A 26,961-nucleotide genomic window follows, 5' to 3' on the forward strand; every position below is an offset into this window, starting at 1 on the left:
CTGTATCATTTCTGTGACACTCTCTCCCATATTTCGCGATAATACAAAGTGTGCCACCTTTCTTTGATCTTTTTTGACATACTCCATCAGTCCTACCTGGTAAGGATCCCACACCGCGCAGCAGTATTCTAAAACATGATGTTAGTAGTTACTGCAGAGGTATGAAAGCTCCCCTCTCCCTCTTCTCGTTATTCTGAAGAGTAAATATTTGCCCAAGGAATATTTCCCAAATGGAGGTTGTGACTTGTTGCCTACAAAAAGGCTGCAAGTACAACTACAAAACTGCAGGTGCCTGACGTCATCGTGAAGAAGCCATTTAAACACCATCTCTTAAAAGACTACTCTGACTGACTTTATATGGGGACCATGCACTCACTCCATCTGTCAATATTAAAAACTCATCAGTCAGAGTTATATGTGAGTGGATTATCATTATCTCTCCATAGTACACAATATCACAAGATTGTATCACAAAAGCGTTCAAGTAGTGTAAGAGTGACCACATTGTGTACAGATATTGTAAAAGGGTAATTTGACACTATTTTTCTTCAATGAGACCCCCCCCCCCCCCAACACACACACAATAAACTGTGTGGCTTATATTCAGGCAAATATGGTATTATCAAATAATAAATATGTGTATTCTTCACAAATTTAGTTCAACTTAAAGTAACAGCAAAAATATAAATTTACATTGACAGAAACTTTTTATCTGTATACTGACATTTCTGTGAGAATTTGATTGTCATAAAGCGTGTATTATCTGATGAATGAAATATTTTGTTCTTTTTGAGCAAAGTAGTTGTTTTGTCTATTTGATTTATTAGCATTATGAAAGACACGTTTTGGTGCAACTTTTATAGGGTTTTTCATAAAGTGTGTGTGTTATAGTAATGATCTCTTATAAACATTTTGTTATTGCCAGGTACTGTGCCTCCTGTTTTTCTAACGACATGGCATTAGTTTTCATTTATTATAGCCAATTTTATATTGTACTGTAAACAACACACCAAATACTACACTGAAAAAATGTCAAGCTACATAGTTGTTACAGCAATTTTTGGGAGTATAAACCTCTGAACTACCTCTTTAAAGGATTTTTTTTTTTTTGGTATCACCCATGCATTACAATTATCATATTTCATTTATTCCTCTAATATATTTCAGAATTAAAGGTACTTTGAGATTAAACATACCAGTATTAATAACTCAATGATTTAAGTAATAGATATGAATAACATCTAGCCAATTTAATTAAAGAAGCCATTACTTACCTGAGCAATTAACTCACTGTTGTAGAACATTTTGTTAGGCACTTCAAGAATCTCAGGCAGTGAACGATAATTGTACAGTAACTTTGTTACAAGTCGGGGGTTATAACCTGTGCCAGGAAACCCAGCTGTGTCTCGCAAATAGGGGGGGCAGTGTAGGAGACGAGACAAATATGACTCGCCAAGCCCATATTCCTTGGCTGCAGCTGATGATACTATAGGGCCCAGTTGTTGCGGGTCACCTGCCAGAACCACCTGACCCAACTTCTTATCAAGGCATCCCGCTGTAGACAAAACGAAATCACAACACTTGTAATATTCAGATTAACAGAAGAAATATTTCAGTTCTGCTCTTTATGAATGCATCATATACTGGTGTATTGTGAATGTAAAATGAAAAAACAGGAATTTTAGGGAACTCTGACTATTAATTTGGTAAATCATGCAGAAGATTTAGGAAATCTATTTACGGAGTACAAACAGGCAAACTTCTGATACAAAGTTTAAGACAATACTTATCACTCAATTATCATTTTATTTTATTTTTGTTTGGCTACAGAGAGGCAGTCATGTCATTCATACAACACAAACATTGTCTCTCTACCCAATGGCTCTAAGTACTCTGGCCTATACAGTACTAGTATGATCTTTTTAGGATTTGAATAAACAGGATATAAATTCCATGAGTAACTATAGCTAAATGAATCAGGTGGAGAATAATGGGGATCAAAATATCTGACAGAGGTAAATAACAAGGTAATTATGTAGAAAATGAAGTGAAAATTATTGTATTTTCCTTTGTTAAGAAACGTGAATTGTTTACTTTAGTGTCTTATTTAAATTAAACTGACATTTGACAAGAAAGACATTCATGGATATGCAGCCAATGTGTATGATACAAGAATAGCTAGAATTTTAGAATGCTGGAATAAAATAGTGCCATATCTGCAAATGTCTCTAATGCTCTGACAACCCTCCAAGAACCACCCCTCACACCCAATACCAACCTGGACTGAAACAAACTTAACCATACCCTTCAAAATGGCATCAACTACTTATCACCATGACCAAAAATGAGTAACATCACTCACCTCTCCCAAAATGGTATTCCAACCCCACTCAATCTAGAAAACATCCTTACAGCACATCTCAACCCCTGCCACATGGGTCATACCTCTGAGGAAGACCTAGTTGCAAGCCAATACACCCCCCCCCCCCTCCCCATTTCTCCCAAACATCCTATTCCAGAGGCAGGACCACTTGTGAAAGCAGTCATATCATATATCAGTTTTGCTACGACTTTTGCACAGCATTTTATGTGAGCAAGTCCATTAATCGGGTGTCCACCTGACTGAATAACTACTGACAGACTATGGCCAAGAGCACAGTTCACCACCCAATGGTGCAACAAGCTGCAGAGCAGTCCACACTTGATTTTATCGGCTCATTCAAAACCCGGGGCATCTGGATCCTTCTCCTCAACATCAGCTTCTCTGAGTTACACAGCTGGGAGCTGCCCTTGCAACACATCTTTCGATCCTATACTCCTCCTGGCACTTATCTGCACTAGTCCCTACAACACACCCACTTCCACCCCTGCCCCATGATCCTAACTCATCTCACCCTGCACTCACAACTTCCTCTGTAGAATATTCCTGTTCCTCTGTTCTGTCTCCTCCTCTAACCCTTTCACACCCTCTGGCTACATCTTTTATTGTATTTATCCTCAACACAAGCTTCCCCCCCCTCCCCCCCCCCCCCCTCAAATGGAAACCTCAGGTACACATCTGTGAATGTTCCACTGTTTTATCGTGTGCAAGTGCTGTCAATTGTTGGGCATTACTATGAAAATATCAGCAAGTCACTCTAGCAGTGCACAACAGCTTAGGACCACCTGAATGCATGGATGTTGTTGGTTCACTATATTCCACTGTATAATTGAATACTGTTGTTGTTATTTTGCATGGCAATTATTAAAAGGTCATTTTACTATTTATTACAATAGACACTATCTCATAAACAGTTATTTTAGCCCAAGTGTGCAAACTATGTTTTGGAAACAGATACACATTTTTGTATAAATCTTGCATTTAAAATAATTTTGAATCACCTAAGAGCATAACTGCATAAACAATTTTCCTTCCTCCAGAATAAATTCAAGTCTGAAATAGTTAATATACTCCTCTATATTGTATGCTGCACACAACTGCTTCTGCCTGTGGTCAGAATGAGCTCACTGGTGGCACATTCACATCCAGTGTCTTGCTGCCTCTCCCTCTCAGCCATCAACTAGCCTTCCTCAATCCCCTCCCCCCCTCCAACCCTTCGCTGCATTTCACCCACCACCCACTCCATCAGACATAAACCCTCATGCTAGTTGTGCTGCAGTACCAGCACAATGTAATCAGCCAGGATAATGTAGCCACACAGTCGTGAGAGGACACTAAAGCTTTGGAGAAGGATCTATCCAAAAGCAGTAAGATTCTCTGCCTTGTTTGTTTGCCTATAAGTGACTCAATGCCTTAACTACTCAGTTAGTTGTTACCTTTACTCCTTCCATTATTTTCACTCCTCAAGGGGCTTTCCATTACCATACAAATAAATAGTTTCAAATTATATGACATTATGGTCATAATGACAATCTTTTTGTTCATCAACAGCAAGCACATCAAAGATCAGTGTTTATATAATCTGATTCGTGAAAATGAAGTGACTATTGAAACAGTATATATCAAAACTGAATCCACAACATAAACAGTCATCCAGAAATGTGTTTATTACCAATCACACCAAGAAAGCTTTGAAGTTTACAGGTTGTTGTTGTCGTTGTCGTCAGTCCTGAGACTGGTTTGATGCAGCTCTCCATGCTACTTTATCCTGTGCAAGCTTCTTCATCTCCCAGTACTTACTGCAACCTACGTCCTTCTGAATCTGTTTAGTGTATTCTTCTCTTGGTCTCCCTCTACGATTTTTACCCTCCACGCTGCCCTCCAATGCTAAATTTGTGATCCCTTCATGCCTCAGAACATGTCCTACCAACCGGTCCCTTCTTCTTGTCAAGTTGTGCCACAAACTCTTCCCCAATTCTATTCAGTACCTACTCATTACTTACATGATCTACCCATCTAATCTTCAGCATTCTTCTGTAGCACCACATTTCGAAAGCTTCTATTCTCTTCTTGTCCAAACTAGTTATTGTCCATGTTTCACTTCCATACATGGCTACACTCCATACAAATACTTTCAGAAACGACTTCCTGACACTTAAATCTATACTCGATGTTAACAAATTTGTCTCCTTCAGAAACACTTTCCTTGCCATTGCCAGTCTACATTTTATATCCTCTCTACTTCGACCATCATCAGTTATTTTGCTCCCCAAATAGCAAACCTCCTTTACTACTTTAAGTGTCTCATTTCCTAATCTAATTCCCTCAGCATCACCCGACTTAATTCGACTACATTCCATTATCCTCGTTTTGCTTTTGTTGATGTTCATCTTATATCCTCCTTTCAAGACACTGTCCATTCCGTTCAACTGCTCTTCCAAGTCCTTTGCTGTCTCTGACAGAATTACAACGTCATCGGCGAACCTCAACGTTTTTATTTCTTCTCCATGGACTTTAATACCTACTCCGAATTTTTCTTTCGTTTTCTTTACTGCTTGCTCAATATACAGATTGAATAACATCGGGGAGAGGCTACAACCCTGTCTCACTCCCTTCCCAACCACTGCTTCCCTTTCATACCCCTCGACTCTTATAACTGCAATCTGGTGTCTGTACAAATTGTAAATAGTCTTTCGCTCGGTGTATTTTACCCCTGCCACCTTTAAATTTGAAAGAGAGTATTCCAGTCAACATTGTCAAAAGCTTTCTCTATGTCTACAAATGCTAGAAATGTAGGTTTGCCTTTCCTTAATCTATTTTCTAAGATGAGTCGTAGGGTCAGTATTGCCTCACATGTTCCAACATTTCTGCAGAATCCAAACTGATCTTCACCGAGGTTGGCTTCTACCAGTTTTTCCATTCGTCTGTAAAGAATTCGCGTTAGTATTTTGCAGCTGTGACTTATTAAACTGATAGTTCGGTAATTTTCACATCTTTCAACACCTGCTTTCTTTGCGATTGGAATTATTATATTCTTCTTGAAGTCTGAGGGTATTTCGCCTGTCTAATACATCTTGCTCACCAGATTGTAGAGTTTTGTCAGGACTGGCTCTCCCAAGGCTATCAGTAGTTCCAATGGAATGTTGTCTACTCCCGGGGCCTTGTTTCGACTCAGGTCTTTCAGTGCTCTGTCAAGCTCTTCACGCAGTATCGTATCTCCCATTTCTTCTTCATCTACATCCTCCTCCATTTCCATAATATTGTCCTCAAGTACACCGCCCTTGTATAGACCCTCTATATACTCCTTCCACCTTTCTACTTTCCCTTCTTTGCTTAGAACTGGGTTTCCATCTGAGATCTTGATTTTCATACAAGTGGCTCTCTTTTCTCCAAAGGTCTCTTTAATTTTCCTGTACGCAGTATCTATCTTACCCCTAGTGAGATAAGCCTCTACATCCTTATATTTGTCCTCTAGCCATCCCTGCTTAGCCATTTTGCACTTCCTGTCGATCTCATTTTTGAGACGTTTGTATTCCCTTTTGCCTGCTTCATTTACTGTGTTTTTATATTTTCTCCTTTCCTCAATTAAATTCAATATTTCTTCTGTTACCCAAGGATTTCTACTAGCCCTTGTCTTTTTACCTACTTGATCCTCTGCTGCCTTCACTACTTCATCCCTCAGAGCTACCCATTCTTCTTCTACTGTATTTCTTTCCCCCATTCCTGTCAATTGTTCCCTTATGCTCTCCCTGAAACTCTGTACAACCTGTGGTTTAGTCAGTTTATCCAGGTCCCATCTCCTTAAATTCCCACCTTTTTGCAGTTTCTTCAGTTTTAATCTACAGTTCATAACCAATAGATTGTAGTCAGAGTCCACATCTGCCCCTGGAAATGTCTTACAATTTAAAAGCTGGTTCCTAAATCTCTGTCTTACCATTATATAATCTATCTGATACCTTCTAGTATCTCCAGGGTTCTTCCATGTATACAACCTTCTTTTATGATTCTTGAACCAAGTGTTAGCTATGATTAAGTTATGCTCTGTGCAAAATACTACCAGACGGCTTCCTCTTTCATTTCTCTCCCCCAATCCATATTCACCCACTATATTTCCTTCTCTCCCTTTTCCTACTCTCGAATTCCAGTCACCCATGACTATTAAATTTTCGTCTCCCTTCACTACCTGAATTATTTCTTTTATCTCATCATACATTTCATCAATTTCTTCATCATCTGCAGAGCTAGTTGGCATATAAACATGTACTACTGTAGTATGCATGGGCTTTGTGTCTATCTTGGCGACAATAATGCGTTCACTATGCTGTTGGTAGTAGCTTACCCGCACTCCTATTTTTTTATTCATTATTAAACCTACTCCTGCATTACTCCTATTTGATTTTGTATTTATAACCCTGTATTCACCTGACCAAAAGTCTTGTTCCTCCTGCCACCAAACTTCACTAATTCCCACTATATCTAACTTTAACCTATCCATTTCCCTTTTTAAATTTTCTAACCTACTTGCCCGATTAAGGGATCTGACATTCCAGGCTCCGATCCGTAGAATGCCAGTTTTCTTTCTCTTGATAACGACGTCCTCTTGAGTAGTCCCCGCCCGGAGATCCGAATGGGGGACTATTTTTACCTCCGAAATATTTTACCCAAGAGGACGCCATCATCAATTAACCATACAGTAAAGCTGCATGCCCTCGGGAAAAATTACGGCTGTAGTTTCCCCTTGCTTTCAGCTGTTTGCAGTACCAGCACAGCAAGGCCGTTTTGGTTAGTGGTGCAAGGCCAGATCAGTCAATCATCCAGACTGTTGCCCCTGCAACTACTGAAAAGGCTGCTGCCCCTCTTCGGGAACCACACGTTTGTCTGGCCTCTCAACAGATAAACCTCCTTTGTGGTTGCACCTATGGTACGGCCATCTGTATCGCTGAGGCACGCGAGCCTCCCCACCAACGGCAAGGTCTATGGTTCATGGGGGTAGGGTTTACAGGTTAGTTTAATTATTTGAAATGTTACATAGTTTGTTAACTGTAGGTTAAAAGAATTAAAAGAAAAAATCTCTTGTTCTGACAACTTGTTTGCTTAAAAAGATATATCATACAGTGTGTCTCAAACCTTTTGAACAGTGCATGATGCCTAGTCAAAGATTGAACGTTACTCATCAGGAGAGTTGGCAAACATTCATTTAATGTGAGTTGTGGCAGGATGTAGTGCCCGTAAACCAGCATAAATGCATAGAGAATGCTTTCCTCAAAGTCTTCATCCTAACTGGAAGACGTTTATCTCTGCAGATACCAACTTATGAGAGACAGGGTGTTCACACTACAAGGAGCCGACAAATGGTCCGACCAAACACATGTCCAAACACAAGCCTTTGAGGAGATGGTGTTGGATCCTGTCTCCTAGTACAATAGACACCAGGAATCTTTGAGCGAATGTGACAGAACTTCATGTGCCACTGCCATGCATGCGTTGACACTGGTGGTAATCACTTTGAACAATTATTATAAGCTACATTGTTGTTATTCGGTTTATGCTGTGTATGTGTACAACATGAGAAATATGCCCAAAAGGTTAGAGACACCCTGTATATGCTTATTTGAAATCTCCATGTCAATTATCAAACTTGTTCACTGGAATCTACAGCACACAAATATTTCTACAAACATTAGTTAAGCTCATTGCTTAGAAGTGTCATATTTCACATTTCTTCTACACAAGTGCATAAAAAGTAAGACTATGCCCAAAAAATTATACTGAGAACACAAAACTTTTAGACAACTTGACAATGCCTAATAAAAGCTCCTGTATTTATGGGCAATGCACACTAACAAACTACAGAATGAATAAAGTGTATTGCACACAGGAGATTTCAAAGCACAAAATTACCACAATAACCCACCTACAACTTTCAAAGTAAGTAAAAGGGATAAACATAGTAATATAAATAACTAAGTTAACCATACCCACCAACAGGAATAAGCAGTTCTGGTTCAAGTGCTTGTCCAGCCTCATCCACCAGTACATGTGTGAAATGGCCACGAGGTAATCCTGCAATGAACAACTGGCCAAGTGCAACACAAGTACCTACAGTAATCCGATGTCTTCCCATCAGATGTGATTGTTCTACTTCAGCACAGAGACAGTAAGGAATGAGATCCTCAGGCATTCCACCTTCCTCCAGGTACCGATAACCCACAAGTCTTACCATATCGCCAGGTTGGAGCAAACCTGACTCCAGTAATCGCTGAGCCACAAGATTAGCAGAACTATTTGATGGTGTAGCAACAACCAATCTGAAAGTAAGCAGTGCATCAGAAATAGGTCAAAATCAAAATACCTGCCACAGATTTTCAGCTGTGAACACCAACATAAAAGGCAGTGAACCATACATGGAATTCAAAACATGAAAGAAGGATGTTACAGGAGAACGAAATAGGTATCATTTGCATATTTACTGGAAGTTTTGAAGCAGTCACTATCATGTACACAGTTCCTATACCAAGTTCAAAAAACTCTGGGTTTTCTGTGAGTACATCCAAAGCAGCTAAATATCATAATACACATTATATGGCAAAATTACAGTCCCACTGAAGCCATGCTTCATTGGGGTAACCGATCTAACACCAGAAGTAATGTATTATATCACCTGAAGAGCACTGGAACATTGGCAGTTTAATCTGCACAACATAATTACATTATTTGCTACTACACCATAATTCAGCTTTATGCATTGAGATAAATTTATAACGTAAAATATGGAAATTTTATGTTTAATGGAAGTTGAACATACAGATGAATAGTTGTGTAATATGAACGGCATACTAGTTTTGAAATAAATCATTTCTTTACTCAGAAGATATCAATAAATGTTGATAGGCACCTGAATCTTTAATGTTAAGAAATTAGAGGAAAGATGGACAAGGGGGTGCAGTTTCCTTTTGTCTCTCTCAGTTCAAACATACACTCCTGGAAATTGAAATAAGAACACCGTGAATTCATTATCCCAGGAAGGGGAAACTTTATTGACACATTCCTGGGGTCAGATACATCACATGATCACACTGACAGAACCACAGGCACATAGACACAGGCAACAGAGCACGCACAATGTCGGCACTAGTACAGTGTATATCCACCTTTCGCAGCAATGCAGGCTGCTATTCTCCCATGGAGACGATCGTAGAGATGCTGGATGTAGTCCTGTGGAACGGCTTGCCATGCCATTTCCACCTGGCACCTCAGTTGGACCAGCGTTCGTGCTGGACGTGCAGACCGCGTGAGACGACGCTTCATCCAGTCCCAAACATGCTCAATGGGGGACAGATCCGGAGATCTTGCTGGCCAGGGTAGTTGACTTACACCTTCTAGAGCACGTTGGGTGGCACGGGATACATGCGGACGTGCATTGTCCTGTTGGAACAGCAAGTTCCCTTGCCGGTCTAGGAATGGTAGAACGATGGGTTCGAGGACGGCTTGGATGTACCGTGCACTATTCAGTGTCCCCTCGACGATCACCAGTGGTGTACGGCCAGTGTAGGAGATCGCTCCCCACACCATGATGCTGGGTGTTGGCCCTGTGTGCCTCGGTCGTATGCAGTCCTGATTGTGGCGCTCACCTGCACGGCGCCAAACACGCATACGACCATCATTGGCACCAAGGCAGAAGCGACTCTCATCGCTGAAGACGACATGTCTCCATTCGTCCCTCCATTCACGCCTGTCGCGACACCACTGGAGGCGGGCTGCACGATGTTGGAGCGTGAGCGGAAGACGGCCTAACGGTGTGCGGGACCGTAGCCCAGCTTCATGGAGACGGTTGCGAATGGTCCTCGCCGATACCCCAGGAGCAACAGTGTCCCTAATTTGCTGGGAAGTGGCGGTGCGGTCCCCTACGGCACTGCGTAGGATCCTACGGTCTTGGCGTGCATCCGTGCGTCGCTGCGGTCCGGTCCCAGGTCGACGGCCACGTGCACCTTCTGCCGACCACTGGCGACAACATCGATGTACTGTGGAGACCTCACGCTCCACGTGTTGAGCAATTCGGCGGTACGTCCACCCGGCCTCCCGCATGCCCACTATATGCCCTCGCTCAAAGTCCGTCAACTGCACATACGGTTCACGTCCACGCTGTCGCGGCATGCTACCAGTGTTAAAGACTGCGATGGAGCTCCGTATGCCACGGCAAACTGGCTGACACTGACGGCGGCAGTGCACAAATGCTGCGCAGCTAGCGCCATTCGACGGCCAACACCGCGGTTCCTGGTGTGTCCGCTGTGCCGTGCGTGTGATCATTGCTTGTACAGCCCTCTCGCAGTGTCCGGAGCAAGTATGGTGGGTCTGACACACCGGTGTCAATGTGTTCTTTTTTCCATTTCCAGGAGTGTAGATTTGGTATCACTAACAAGGACACTGAAAATTAAGAGGACTTATAAGAAATGAGAAGGTTATTTGCAGAACTGGAAAAGAAAAGATATGTGAAAAACTCCAACTAGAAGAAAGGGCACAATGATAAGGTATGCAGACGCAAGAGAAGAGGGGAAGAAATTGTAAGTGAAGACATAGATAAGGATATATGCAAAAAATAATCTAGGATGTTGGTTATAAGTGCAACTCTGAGATGAACATATTGTCACAGGAGAGGAAATCACAGCAGCCTACATCTAATAAGCCAACAGAATGTTGATAAAAATATTAAATAAATAAAACAAAAAAAATTATAATTTGAGTAAATCAGTTGAAATTTTGTACATGATAGAAATATATAATGAACAGAATCCTTGTTGAGAGAAAATATGTCACTTAAATTAACTAAGCAATACTCACCTGCTATCAGGTATCAGATGAAATATTTGAAGAATAACTTCTACCAGTGTGACTGTTTTGCCTGTTCCTGGTGGACCAAATATTACATATGGAAGGGGACGGGCTTCTCCTTTTAAAATACATTTTATTGCTTTCTTTTGATAAATATTTAGATTTCTATTAAACCACTGTATTTTACGCCTTGCAAAATCAATTTTATCCTTTGTACTAGAAGTGCTGGAAGTTCTCTTCTGGTGCTGCCCTTCATCATCATCATCATCATCAATATGAAGCTGTGGTGATTTTAGAGTAACTGTTGTTGGGAAGAGCATGTCAGAACCAAGGTTTTTAACTGCAAGATCAACTGCAGCATGACATCTCATGTATCCACTACGGCTTATTCGAAACGTTACATCATATTCTTCTCCATTATATGCGAGGTGAAAATTTTTATTGAACTTCAACCAAACTTCTCTCTGGTAAACTTCATGAACAAATCCTTCATATTCCATTCCTAAAAAGGATTAAGAAAACAAAAGAAAATAGAAAAATCAAGTTTGGACCATTCAGCACAAAGCAAATAAAACTTAGCAATTTTTAAATTAGCTAGCACGAGAGGTAGCAGCAGCTACATACCAAATGGTGACAGATTTCATATCTTTTAAATCGAAGTTCCTCCAATGAAAGAAATAAAGAAAATGAAGAAGGGAAAACTATATGAATGCTTTAATGGCAAGAGAGGGTAGTCACCACAAATGCCATGTCAAGTATGACATAGCACGAAAAAGGAAAATTAAGATATACAATGAAGCACATGAGGTCTGCAACCATTAACAGGAGGAACATTGCTGGAGCGGGTAGTAGCTCATGAACTACAGGATGTTACTAATCACTGATGGCTGTCATATGTTCTAATTTCCATTAAGTTCTACCTCATTTGCACCTCACAACACTGACGGGCAAGCTCTTCCTTCTCTCCAACAATCTTTTCCAGTTAGTATCATTTTTTCTTTGATTGGTGATCTTCCCTTCTTATTTAGCAGTCATTTTTTGTGATCAATTTAGAAGTAAAGGTAACAACTCGTTAGATAGTAGAGGTATTAAGATGCCAGCAGGCTCACAAAAAGATTGAAAACTTTGCTAGCTGTTGAGCAAATCCTCTTTTGGGCAACAATACACAGATAAATGTGCGCCGACCACCACCTCCCTACCCACACACATACAGCTACATTGTGATGGCTGAATAAACACCACTGGGACTGTTTATTTAGCCAGCACAATAGACTGGTGTGTGTGTGTGTGTGTGTGTGTGTGTGTGTGTGTGAGTGAGTGAGAGAGAGAGAGAGAGAGAGAGAGAGAGAAAGGATTTGACCTAAAAGTAGGAAAGTTTTCAGTCTTGTTTGTGTGCCTGTCGACAACTCAATGCCTCTATTATTCCGTGAGCTGTTAACTTTACTCCTAAATTAATCACATTCTGCAAGAACTTTCAATACCATATTTGTAAACACTTTTGTTGTTCAGTGAAATATTTTACTGATCTCTTCAATGGAGTAAGATTATTTAATTTTTGTTCCTCTTTCCATTATTTCTCAAGGTTCTCTGCAAATCTGGGATTCGAGTGACCTGACTGATCTCATCCCTCTTTCCCACTTTCATCTTTCCCAATACCTTTCCCAGAAAATTTGGAAGCTAGGAGAAATGGTATTTTTATTTATTAATGCACTTCTAATGGCTGTACTACGATTTTTGTCTCATGAAGAAGTTGTGGTCAGCCCATCTCTATCTTCACAAATGAAACAGCACTCGATGAGCCAAAAGGAAAGATAAATGGTAAATGTTAGGGGCAGGCAAACACAAATGTTGAACAGAACAAAATTTTTCACTTTGCATTGGAGTGTGCGCTGATATGAGACTTTCTGGCAGAGTGAAACTGTGTATCGGACTAAGACTCAAACTCGGCACCTTTGCCTTTTGTGGGTGAGTGCTCTACTGACTGAACTACTGAAGTATGAATCACGACCAGTAGGGAGAGCACTAGCCCGCTAAAGGTAAAGGTCCAGAGTTCGAGCCTTGGTCCGGTACAAAGTTTTAATCCACCAGGAATTTCTATATCAGCAAACACTCCACTGTAGAGTGAAAATTTCATTCTGGAAACACCCCCCAGGGTGTGGCTAAGCTATGTATCTGCAATATCGTTTCTTCCAGGAGTGTAAGTCTTGTTAATTTAACAGGAGAACTTCTGTGAAGTTTAGAAGGTAGTAGATGAGGTACTGGCAGACGTAAAGCTGTGAAGACGAGTTGTGAGTTGTCCTTTGGTAGCTCAGTTGATAGAACACTTGCCCGTGTATGGCATAGGTCCCGAGTTTGTGTCTTGGTCCAACAAATAGTTTCAATCTGCCAAGAAGTTTCACACATGTTGAAATTGCAATGGGCAAAGTATGTGGCAGAGAATCAGGACAAAAGAGAACAAAACAACACATAAAATAGGAAATACAGAATCAAACAAATGAAGAGAGGGGATGAAAGTATTCAGTATAAATATATTTCATTTATTTATGTCCATTCAGACTCACAAGCAAAAGATGGCGGGACACTTAAAGTTAGAAAGTCCTATCATTTACTTCTAGTACTGAAGAGTTTACTGTCATTGCAACATGAAGCTACCAACAGTACCTTACATCTAGAGTATCTTTATTAAACAGACAAAAATACCACTAATCACCTGTCAATGATCACAGAGTGGCACACACTAACATAACAGCTTACAAAATTGTACTTGCCACTAATGGATGTTTTTGTTCAGTTCAGCATATTCTTTTTTCATGTACTTAAGGGGACTTGTATGTGAACAACTGTCAAAAAATGGATTTTTTAAAATTTTTGTCTTAAAAAATTCTCTGTAGTTTTATGAACAAGAAAAAGTTTACTTCCAGGGAAATGAACCACAGAAAGTACCAAAAGTAAAGGAATTTAAAAGTGGCTGCACGCACCATGACGTCCCCAAGGCATATAATCAACTCTGTTAAAAATAAAGTTTTGTTCTCATTTGTTTCATTTTTATGACTTTTTAGTCCCTTAAGCTGGCTAACCTGCAAAAGCTTTACAGTTGCTTATCTTTTATTTATACAGAGAGTTTAGTCATTGTTTTGGCACTAATATTTTGTTTACAGCAAAGTAATTGTGTGTGTGAGTTTCTTACAGTGTGCATAAGTTTCTTATTCCACTTGAAAGCAAAGGGAAGAATTAAGAAGTTTGGGGTTAAATAATGTACATTTTATGGAAATTGAGTCACCACATGGATTAATTCTGCTAATACTGGAATACAATACAGCTTCAACTACTCCAAGTGCTTCGAAGCTAAAACTGAGATATTTGGGCATTGAGCTTGACAGTATTAATGCTTATAATAAGAGGCACCAACTATTGATACAGGTTGTGTTATTCATGAACGCTCTGCTGTATCTGAACTAATAAATAAAGCTTTGCAGTATAAGGCATGTGGCAATAGTGGTGTGAAGGTAGTTGAGGAGATACATGCTAGAAGAGGTTGCACAACGAAATTAAGAATTGTTTGTAATTTTTGTGATTTAAACGAATGTGGTTATACTTGTGGTGTAACTAAACAGAGTATGTATACCACAAATATTAAACATGCTTATAGTGTATAGGCAAAGGTTACAGAAATGCACAAGTTTTCTGTGCTCTAATGGACTTATCTCCTCCTACAAGGTCTGACAGGTACAATAAAATTATTCTACAGACTGAAAAGGAACTAAAAAATGTTGTAATATAATCTCAAAAATACAAGAAGAAAATCTGTTCGACTGTCATACCAGAGGAATACTCTAAAAAAACTTTTTTATCATTGAGAGGCAAAGGACTAATTTCGAGATTCTTTTATTACTTCGAGTATTAACTACCTTTTTGTTCTGATGTGCTGGCGTAAAGACGTACTGTATAGTTTTATGTCTATGTGTGTGTTAAATGAAGATGTTAAATGATGAAAAATGTGTTTTATAATTTCTGTCAAGATCAAGCCTAAATCCCATACCAATGGAGTACAAATGATTCTGTTAATTCGAGAAGGCGAATTTTAGATGGAGGCGACGATCTTTACAATGGCACTGCTCAACAATAGAGGTACGTGATTGTGCTCACTACTTTCCTTTGGTGGCCGCTAAGATTAATTTTGATGTGTTTTTGCCGAGACATTCAGAAACTGCAATCTTCCTTTTCGTATAAAAATAGGAGTCCGATTGAAAAAGAAATATTCTTAAATTTAAATAATTGCAATTGTTTTACCCAGGCCACAGGGAATGATAGAAAGAACGTGCCTCTACCCTGATTGTACGTTCGCAATCTCCGAGTGTGTTACGAAGTAATTATTTTACACAAAAAAATTTAAGATAGATCTTTCTCATCAGATCGCAACCACTCGTACGCGAATGTACGTGCCCTCTGAATGTGTCTAGTCAGTCGTGCACATTGTTCTAAAGCTTTTCTGTTAATATTCTGTGGATTGCATCTCTGCAATTAATTTTTGTTTATGCCGCAAATCGCGCTTCACGCGAAGTATTTATTATGCAAGTTTCAGGCTCCATTTAATGTCAAAAAATTCCGAAGTACAGCTGACTAAGCAAACCGCTACAATAATTTCATATCTCTACAACTACAATAACAAAAAGAACAATAACAATAACAGAGATGGTATGTTACAAGACTTTAAAGGCGGTAGCAAATGATTATATGAAAAATGCTGTTCAGGAAAGTGTAGACATGAATGACAGCAATATGTGTATGTCTGCAGCTCTGGATGCATCCTGGCAATAAAGATGCCCTAGTTCCCTAAAAGGTGTAGTGACAGCTACCTTCTTGGATAATGGCAAAGTCACTGATGCGGAATGTATTACCAAGTACCATCATGGTTGTACTAGTGGAAAGCAAAATCATAAATATTGATCAATTCTAGTGGTTATAGTGGAGGGACAGAATCTGAAGGTGAAGTGAAGATATTTCACAGGTCAGTGGAGAAATAAGGTGTGATGTATACATCTTACCTAAGAGAGGAGATTCGAAAGGGCACCAAAAAGTTTGTGAATCCAAACCTTATGAAAACACAAAAATTTAAAAAATGGGATGTGTTGGACGTGTCCAGAAAAGGTTAGGTACAAGACTGAGGAAATTGAAGAGGAATTTGAAAGGAAAGAAATTAGCTGATGATAAGTGCATTAGTGGGGGATGGTGATGGTGGTATGGGTGCATGATGGCAAGGTCTTTAGTGCCTACACAAAAACAGATTGAAACGAGAGTCAGTAAAATACCCAGTACAGAGAGATAAAACACTAAGCAAAACACATGTAACACAGGATGGAAAACTATATGTGGACTCACACCGAAGCAGGGGATGAAGTGTGGCGTCAGTAGTAAAACTTGAATGATACAGGAAGAAAGTGGTAGAAGGAGCTAAAGTGCACTAGTGGACGTGATCAGCTTACAGATGAAGAAATAGCCAGGTTTCAGTATTGTCATGGCCGAGCCATAAACAAAGTAAAAATGACCTTGAGGGAATGAAAAAGGCCGAATGGGCTACCATCTCTCATAAATCCTCCACAGATGACAACCCATATCATGCACTCTGTCCACCTGGCAGAGATTCATGGTGTGGCTACCAGAGGGCTGCTACTCAAGGTGAGACCTACAACCATAAACATTCTTTGCCATTTGCTGTAATGGATGTTGTAAAATCTATATATATAGGGATCTTAGTGACACAAGATTATTAGAGAAACATTAACACAGTAGAACTCAAAACCCAAATGAAAGTTTCATCAATTGTATTTGGGAACGGATACTATAAACTGTTCTACTAGGATTAAATACTTCAAAAATAGGTGTGCTAGATGCTGTTCTATGTTTCAATGATGGTGCAGTATCAAGGATTAAGGGGAGATTGTACCTTATATATTTACAATGTTAAATTTGTCAATTTTAGGTACATTTATCTCGTGAATGGTTCATGAGAATGATATAAAATTTTAATGCCTGGTGGAGGAAGAATTTCTCTCCATTGACCTATTTTTGTAGATAAGTCACTTGCAAATTTCTACAATTTTAAACTGAACTTCTTTTAAAAATGAATCATTGATGTTCAGCCCAGTTTCTGTAAATTGTGTAAGTTTCACTGTTCTAAGATGAACATAGTTTGTTACTGATCTTAGAACTTCCCTGCACCATATCCTGGGTCATCTGCATTTTCTTCATCCTCCCTGGCTCTCTTAGCATTCCTTGAGTGCATTCTTGCCTTCCTAGCTATCATAATCTACTTTCTTCACACAGACAGCATCCAATTCGGAGAGTGCCATCATTGTATTTTCCCCAGGTTATATGCCTAACTTTTGAAGCAGCCTAACTCTCCCCACATTGCCATCATTAAATGAAAGAACTGCATCATAAACTCTGAAATTCAATGTATCTTTACCTACAAATACTGTTTTAGGAGTTCTTGACCATATGACACTGTTAAATGATTCATTTGGGTTCTGGAAGGACAAGGAACAAGCAAAAGTAGTGTACGAACAGGGCAGCCAACTGTGAGCACAAAATATTTTCACAAATCAGGTAATTACGTTTTTGAAGTTCAAGAAGCTGACAGAAGGCAAAAGGTGGGCATGGCAACATGTGTTGCCCTTAAAGTAAAAGAATATTTAAAGCCTTTAATGGCTAAAATGTCCTTAGAAAACATATCTCTCTAGTAAAATACACTCCAAGGAATGTTTATGAGAAAAAAATTAATATTTTGCCCCCTACGAAAGAATAACTCCCCTTAACGTTATGGAACTGATGGGAGTGCCTGGTGGGCTAAATGTGCATAGAACTCTAGTATCCATTGACCAAAGAAGACTCTCCGAAGCAGTAAAATCAGTGTTGGAAGCCACCAAAGAGGCAAGAATAAGGAGGACAAGTGTGAAAAAGAGAAGGGATGAAGAACAACACAGGAAACAAGATGAATATGGACCTGGGATGCATTAGTGCCATGCAAGTTTAATAGAAAAAGCAAGTTTTGACTTTAACTTGAATTTCCTGAAAGTTAAATTATTTCATGTTCTGATACACTTTGACTAAAAACTATTAAAGATAGAGAAATGGAATTTTGTATATTGTCTTAAAACATGGTTAACTAATAAGCAGACTGGTCTTGTGACTTAACTTTGAAAATAAAATGCTTTTTTGAAGAAAAACCCTGAATTCATTTCCAAAATTTTTGATAAACATAATTAAAATTTTTTTGCACCACAATTAATGACAACACAATCTTTTCAATAGTCTGCTTTAAAGATAATAGTGTAAAGAACTTACAGGAAAAAATATACCTTCAACTTTCTTTGTATGTTGAGTAATGTGTACCTATGATGTACATAAATAATTAGCATGGTTTATTTCACGTGCAACAAAAAAATACAATTAAAAAAGTGAGAGAGCCAAAGCTGTGGTTCATACATAAAAATGTTCCCAAAAAGATGTCTTAAAATATGGTAGGCATTAAATGGTCTTACAAATTTTATTTTTTGAGTTACACTGTTTAGAAAACTGACCATTTCTTCAAGGTTTCCCCTGGTATTCAGGAACCAGTCCCTTCAAAATTCTTGTACTATCTTTAGTAGTTACTTAGTTTCATTTGAGATTTTCCTTTGTTTTATTATTTTGTATCTGTAACGTATTAAGGTGTTTGTATAAGTACCTTTGTTAAATAATTGCCTCTTTCATCCAAGTTGGTACAATCTCCATATTTTCTGAAATGCTGAACTTATTTAATCTGATCTGGTACACCTCCTTATACTTAGATAAATTAACATCTACAGTTCTGATTTATTATTGTATAGGTTTGTTACTTTCAATCAGTGTGTCCATTTTCATCCTAGATTTTCTAGTACATGATCACTCTAAATTTTAAAGCAATTCAAGACTCACATGAAATACAATTCCTTAGTATTTGATAAAATATAGTCAGTTTCATATCCCATTCCACATGGTCTCTGTCAAGTCTGTTTTCTAGTTTCATACACCAAAGAGTGTGTTTAGGGTGAACATGTTATTCTTGCTGGTGAAGTCTGCTAATTAATGACATCTGTCATTCCCAGTATGATACATGAAATTTTCAGCTGAAGATTCAATCTTAACTTTTTGTCCTACTTTTCCATTAACATCTCCCATTAGGATGGTGTATGAACTTCTTTAAAATGGACAACAGCACCAATTAGTGATCACAAGACAAAGGAATGGTCTTTTTGTTGTGGGCACATATTTAATTATTGTTGAAAGATAACTGGAGCTGTCTGCAGCATAAATCTGTTCCATAAGCACTAAAGGCAGTGTGTGACAAAATGCAGATTTTCAAACCCAAGTTCAATGCTTTTCACTCAGTGAATTTCACCTACTTCCTGCAGGGATACTTTAGATTCATAGTTCTGTTACGAAAGAAGAGAAAATGTTGTTCATACGTGAATTCTTCAGGTCAGTTTGAGTTATGACAATTGTAACTCATTCGAATAAACTTTATAGTATAAAATACCTATTAGTCAACCACAAGATTATTGCACCTGGGAATGAGGACACATAGAACAGCTTATCAAGACTTTCTATATATTTCACAAGGACACATTGAACTGCTTCATAGTATAAGAACAACTGGCTTAAAATCATCCACAATGTGCTGTGTTTTCCTCAGTCATCACTGTATTAGTTTACTGTAATGTCACTGTATGTTTCTGCTAATGGCCATGGGAGAATAAATGCAATAATACTGTGGTTGGGTAGTATTTATGCAAATAGAATTCAAACCTGTTTACTTCATGCAAACATCTTAATTTTCTCAAATCACTCTGTATAAATAATGGGGTAATTACTGCTGATAGGGAATTCCCAACAAGATCTTGTTTCGGGCATCACTGTTATGCTTTGTAAAATTAATAAGATAAACAAAAGTAAAATGCATGTGGGAGTAGCAAACCACCTCATTACTTTCTTGATGTGTAAGAGCCAAACACTGTTGTCTATTTGCATAGACCCAAATCATGTTATCTGACAGACTGAATTGAAAGTTTATCTTTACACAGTATACGATAGCTCATTTGGCTCTCTCACTGATTTTAACAGAAACACGATTGTCTGTCAAAACAGAAACTACCATAACAGAAACTTACCATATATCTCTCACAGACCCAAAAGAAACCGGTTACAAGTAAAGGCTGTTTGTGGCACCACATTTAGTGTCCACACCCTCATGGATGACATAGGAACTAAAACTGAGAGTAGCGAAGCAAACACATAAATGCTTAACTCTGCTTTAAAGTATTCTTTCACAAAGGAAAATCCAGTACTGTCCCTGTTTAGTTCTTACACTATTGCAAAATAAGAGATGTTGATAAAAGTGTCAGCAGCAGTGAGAAACAGCTAAAATCGCTGATGTTGAACATTGTCCCAGGGTCCAATGGACTCCCGATCATGTTCTACAGAGGATCTGGGACTGAGTTAGTTCTTTTAATCATAATATATCATACATCCCTCAAACAACAAGCTGTGCCCGATAGCTGGAGGAAAGAACACATCATTTCTGACTATAAGAAGCATTATCCGAAGCGATCAACAAACTCAAACATAATGAGGTATCTCAGTCAGTATAACCCCCTCAATGTCAACTATCATGGATTCTGAGAATTTCAGTCATGCGAAAGCCAACCTGACCGTTCCGCGCACGACATCCTGAACACCATGGATCAAAGTTACTGGGTAGTTGCAATATTTCTTAGCATTAGAACAACATTTGAAACCATATAAACTAAAGTATGATCATATGAGGTATAAAACAAAATTTTTGACTTGATTGAGGATTTCTTAATATGGAGGATGGAACATGTTATCTCGGTTTGAGTTTCATTGATAGATGTAGAAGAACTTCAGGCACCTCCCAGATTTTTGTGGCAGGACTGTTGCTGTTCATGCTGCACATTAATAACCTAGTAGACAGTATTAACCTTCCATTGGTCCCACCTATATCTGTACAAGTGGTAGTGTATTAGACAAAGCACAACACATTGTTTGTTTCAATTATTGGTATTACTTTAGGTTAACTGTGTTATATAATGTCGTAACCCTACAGTGTGAGTGCATATGATCAAACAGAGCACAATACATGTGCCTCCACAAATGGCCTAGAGAGGTCACCTCGCAACCTGGACAGACGGTGCAGCAAGCGCTGTGACATGCCCATAACAGCCTCGGCCTCACTGCTGCAGCAAATCCTGTCTTACATCAGGTTGCACAATTTGTCCACCATAGCTGGCTGGGTAAACCACCGGGCTGATCATTGGATTCCTTGCATAACTATTATGCTCTCTGCCACCATCTCTCAGTTCTTGACAGTGTGTTACTATTGGCTACTGAAGAATCAGCATCCAGGGTTGTGATCCCATGTGCGTTATGATGGGGTGTCATGCGCCCACTCCACATGGACCGTGGCATGTTTCACAAACAAAATTGCTGGCCCACCATCACATATTTTGGCCGGGTATTGACAAGGAGATCTTGCGCATTGTGACAGTACGCTACCCATCATGTGCCATCAAGGGTCTCTCTTTTCCCAGCACCCCTGGGAGAGTATTCATGCCGGTTTTGTAGATCCGTTCCTTAACTCCTTTTGGCTTGTAGTAGTCGATGTTTTTTAAAATTTGCTTCTGTGGTTAGATGCCTGTCCATGTCCATGGCAGATATGGCCCTCTCGGAAATTATTTCCTTAGGATTCACCAAATAACAGGGATGCTGAATCACAGATAGGCACAATGAAAAGGCTGTCACAAATAAAGCTTCCAGCCAGTAAGACTTTTGCCAAAAATAAATGACACACACACACACACACACACACACACACGTGCAGTGTGGGAATGGGGACAAGGGAAGGAGCTGGATGGGTGCAGACAATGACTAACGAAGGCTGAGGCCAGGAGGGTTATGGGAACATAGGACATAATGCAGGGAATATATTGCAGGCAATATATCCTACGTTCTCATAACCCTCCTGGCCTCTACCTTCATTAGCCATTGTCCTCACCCATCCAGCCCCTTCCCTGTTCCCATTCCAGCACTACACAGCCCTCATTCCACCATTGTACCCAATCTTTTTACTTCTTTTCCGCCCCCCCCCCCCCCCCCCACCTCTCCCCTGCCCTCTGTCGACTGCTAATAGCTGCCTTACCCTCTCTCCACCTCGCCCTGAGCACTCCCCAGCAACACTTCACTCTCCGCCACCCCTACCCTACTATCCCTCCCCCTCCCTGCCCCAACTTCCTCTTTACCCCCACCCAGTCGCCACTCCCATCATGCACTGGTGCTGCTGCTCGCAGTGTGGCTTCAGCTGCCAGAGTGTGTGTGAGTTTTGTTTCTGTGTGTGTGTGTGTGTGTGTGTGTGTGTGTGTGTGTGTGTGTGTGTGTGTGTGAGTTTTGTTTCTGTCTGTGTGTGTGTGTGTGTGTGTGTTTGTGTGTGTGTGTGTGTGTGTGTGTGTGTGTGTGTGTGTCATCTATTTTTGACAAAAGCCTTACTGGGCAAAAGCTTTAATTGCGACAGCCTTTTTGTTGTGCCTATCTGCGACTCAGCATCTCCGCTGTATGGTGAGTAGCAACTTACCTTTTCATAATATTGTTATATTCCATCCTCGATTTTCCACTATTTGATTTCCTTAGGATTGTCTTATATGCTTGTTACAGACAATGGCCCACAGTTTGTGCCTCAAGATTTTGAAGATTTTTGTTCAAAGAATGGCATCCGGCATGTTACAGCTCCTCCATTTCGACCTCAGTCCAACAGGGAGGTGGAGCAACTGGTCCATATGCTAAAAACCCAGATAATATTGCTCAATCTTCTTCCAAGGAAGCCCTTGATAGATTCTAGAGTCCATATATGTTCACTCCAATCGGCGACCATAGCCTGATGGAGCTGTTTCACAGTCACCAGCCCCATACACTGCTTCATCAGCTGTGGCCAACCCTGGCCAACCGCCAGAGCTGTGGTGCTCATAGAAAATATCATAAAATCATGTATTAAAAACATATGCTGGGTTGAAATCTCTCCTGTACTACACTAAATCTAAAATTACTCTGGGTCTCTGCAGTAATCACGGTGGCAGGTGATTAAAAACCTCAATTTGGGATTGAACTTGCTCCACAAGTGATTCCAGCACACACTGCATACTGATCCCATCCCCAGCCTCAGCACAGGGACTGTTTATGGTGTTGGTCCTATAAGCACTCATGGCCAGCATAGTTCCATCATGGTGGATAACATCAATGGCCCTCAGGTAAAAAGGCCTCACTGAGTTATACACTGCGCATTCATAGTCTAGCCACAAATGCATGGAAGCCCTATAAAACTGTAGTGGATATGCCCTGTCTGATCCTTAGTATGGTTCATGCCACCTCTGGCTCCAGCACTGTCTGCACTCTGGCTGGTGCCATCACTGGGTGGAGTATTCAGTGCTGGGCTGCCTCCATCTCCACAGACTCTGTCATCACCGCCATCTTCTAAGGTGTCACCATCAGCGAGTGACTGCCCAGATGTGGACATGGATACAGCACCATCTTCACCAGTGCTCCCTTATGGTCTCTTGCAGAGTGGGCACTGTACCTGTCCTTGCCTGCACCACTCCAGACCACATTCCCTTGTGACAGCACGACAGTTGCTCCAGCAGTCATCACCTGCCAATGAAGAGATGGATATCTCCACAGTGAACACTTTTCCACAAAGGGGAAGGAGTGTTGTAACCCTATAGTGTGAGCATGCATAATCAAACAATGCAATTCAAGTGGCTCCATAACCAGCATAGAGAGGCTGCCTCACAACATGGACAGATGGCACAGCAAGTGCTGTGTCATGTGCGCAACAGCCCAATATAAACCCAGAATGCCAGTACCTCGGCCTCATTTATGTTTACTTGCTTACAGAATGCTCACCTAATACTATACTTTGATGTGTTATATAGTTATGATACTTTGTACGGTTCTATACTTCATTCAGCATTATTGTGATCTCTTCCTGTGGAAGCAGAATAAAACATAGTTGGTGTTACCTCTGATATTGTGTCTATACAATGTTACAACAAATAACATATTGTAACCATTTTAAGTTCAAAGTATAGTGCTTTTCATATGTAATTATGTTACACTTTTTTATTATATTTATTCACATAAAAAATATAAAACAAGAAATGTTTATTGTTCTTTGTATTACAACTGAATTTTTTTTACAATCATAAATCATCACTACTGGCATTTATTGCAAACAATTTTTATTTAAAAGCGAGTTTTGCATACAAAATGACCAGACATACTGCATGCCATTGTTGTGGAGCTGTTTTACTACCTGTCACAGACGTTGCGTAACTGATGCATCTCTTTTTCTTGAAGACTCAATGAAACTGAAGTTGAGGATGGTGGGTACTGGAGATGTAGAAATGCTTCCAGGTCTATTGGGAGACAGGTAATTTTTCTTCTGGAAGATCAACAATGTAGGAAAAGATAGACTGCTACTTACTGTAAAGATGACATGGTAAGTTGCAGACAAGCACAATTAAAGACATGTTCCTTCATTAATTCAAGGGAACACATACTCACGAAATTTCTGCATAAAATGGGTCTTTCATTTCCTTTTAGAATTACATATATCACCTGTGTATTCCCTCCAGCTATATTTGTAATGGTGAAAAATGTTGATAAGGGCCACCTTCTTGTTGTTTTGGCTCCAATATATGAATCGCATTGTCCAATGTGTCCACTCCATCTTTGGCCCTATTATATTCCAGAATATTATCTGCTTTTCCACTTTCATGTCTATATCTCAACTATCATGCTTTCTTGACATCAAATAACTGGTTTATTTATTGTGGTTACATATATACACAAGTGTTTGGGCTTTCTGATAACCAAATGCTGAAGAACCTCATCTTTTTAAGCAAAAATTCTAGAGAATGATGACTTTTTTTTTCATTGTTCCTGGAAGCGTATACTTTTTTATACAAGACATTTGACCATGGACAAAGAGTTAATGAAGAACAAAGTGACGGAAAATAATCAGAAAGGGAGTGGTCGCACACTCTATTCTGTACAACAGCCAGGCATACTCTGACTAAATTGTTTATGGGCATGACTGTACCACAACATAGGGATGGGGAGGGGGGGGGGGGAACAAGTGGCAAGACAAAAGACAAATATTGACGCAAGGAAGAGCTGGTGCCTATTTTGAGAAGCTGACCAGAAGTGATGGTCAGTTAACAGCGCAATCAGTGGGACAACTGGAGGAGGAGGAGGGGGGGGGGGGGGGGAGGATAATAGTGACATCACACTTTTTGCAGATGATATATTTGGGACCCATAATAAGCAGGAGTAACTGGAGATATTGAATGTATACAAATAAGGGTTGCATGAATTTTGACGGGTTTGTCTGATAGTTAGAATGGTGTCACAGAAATGCTCAAACAACGAAAAGTGAAGATAGGTGCTAGCTATCCTGTGAACGTATACTAACAAAGTTTCAAGAACCAGGAATCTACTAATATACTACAATCACCTTGTTTATCATTTCTGGAGGGAATGCAAAGACAAGATTAGACTACTTACAGTGTGCACAGAGGCACTGAAATAATAGTTCTTCCTGTGTTCCATATACGTGAGGAACATGTGACATTCTGGGAATTACCCTCTGTCATGCACTTCACAGTGGTTTGTGGAGTGTAAAATCAGTTAGTTTAATGTTCCATGGTTTATCTTGCATAATAAGTCATAATGATGTCGAATAAATCATTTTCCATTCCATTGCAAATTAATCTGTGAATCTGGCTAGGTGCTGAACATTAATACGTCTTTTTTTCTTCTTCTTTTTCAATACATGTCATTTTTCTTTCTGGTATTGTAATTATGTACAGTATTGTTCCTTTTGAACTGTAGTGGATTATTTATCACGAATTTCATGAAGGAATAAATATACTGTAAAGCAGTAGTCAGGACGCCCAACTCTTTTTTAAAAGATGTTGTTGTTGTTGGTTGTTTTGGGGGAGGAGTCCAGACAGTGAGGTCATCAGTCTCATTGGATTAGGGAAGGACGGGGAAGGAAGTCGGCCATGCCCTTTGAAAGGAATCATCCCAGCATTTGTCTGGATCGATTTAGGGAAATCACGGAAAACCTAAATCAGGACGGCCGGACGCAGGATTGAACCGTCGTCCTCCTGAATGCGAGTCCAGTTTAAAAGATGTCTACTAGGTGAAAGGGTGAGCACTACATTATTGTTACAGCATGCTTTTGAGCAATGAAGACTTTGTTTCTTAAAGATGAGTTACCCCAGAACATAATTCCATACGACATTATTGAATGAAAATACGAAAAGTATGTCATCTTACTGATTTATCTGTTCTCCAAACTTGCAATGAGTCTAATGTACATATGGTTGAACTAAGCTGTTTTAGGAGTGCCCAAATGTGATATTTCCAATTTCATTTCTCATCAAAATGGATGTCTAAGCAATTCGAAGTTATCACTCTATTTATTATTTCCTCACTAAGTGTTGTATTTACCATTGGTGTAGTGCCCCCAGATGTACAGAACTGAATACATTGTCCCTTTTTAAAATTGAGGTTGAGACCATTCACAGAAAATCAAAGAATGATACTTTAAAGAACATTGTTTACCATTTCTTCTGCTTCTGTATGTATGCTTGGACTGATTA

At 39.6% G+C, this 26,961-nt stretch overlaps 1 protein-coding gene across 1 annotated transcript in view; it reads right to left on the reverse strand.

Moving 5' to 3' along the window:
* LOC126475211 (probable RNA helicase armi) overlaps positions 1 to 26,961 on the reverse strand; it is a 53,099-nt gene that overhangs the window by 18,778 nt on the left and 7,360 nt on the right. Inside the window, exons 3-5 of the mRNA XM_050102871.1 lie at positions 11,219 to 11,711; positions 8,363 to 8,688; positions 1,275 to 1,555 (exon numbers count right to left, since the gene is read on the reverse strand). Of these exons, the coding sequence (XP_049958828.1) occupies positions 1,275 to 1,555; positions 8,363 to 8,688; positions 11,219 to 11,711 (1,100 nt within the window). The remainder of the gene's footprint in view (positions 1 to 1,274; positions 1,556 to 8,362; positions 8,689 to 11,218; positions 11,712 to 26,961) is intronic.

This window comes from Schistocerca serialis, chromosome 4 (assembly GCF_023864345.2).
Source record: "Schistocerca serialis cubense isolate TAMUIC-IGC-003099 chromosome 4, iqSchSeri2.2, whole genome shotgun sequence".
Classification (NCBI taxonomy): domain Eukaryota; kingdom Metazoa; phylum Arthropoda; class Insecta; order Orthoptera; family Acrididae; genus Schistocerca; species Schistocerca serialis.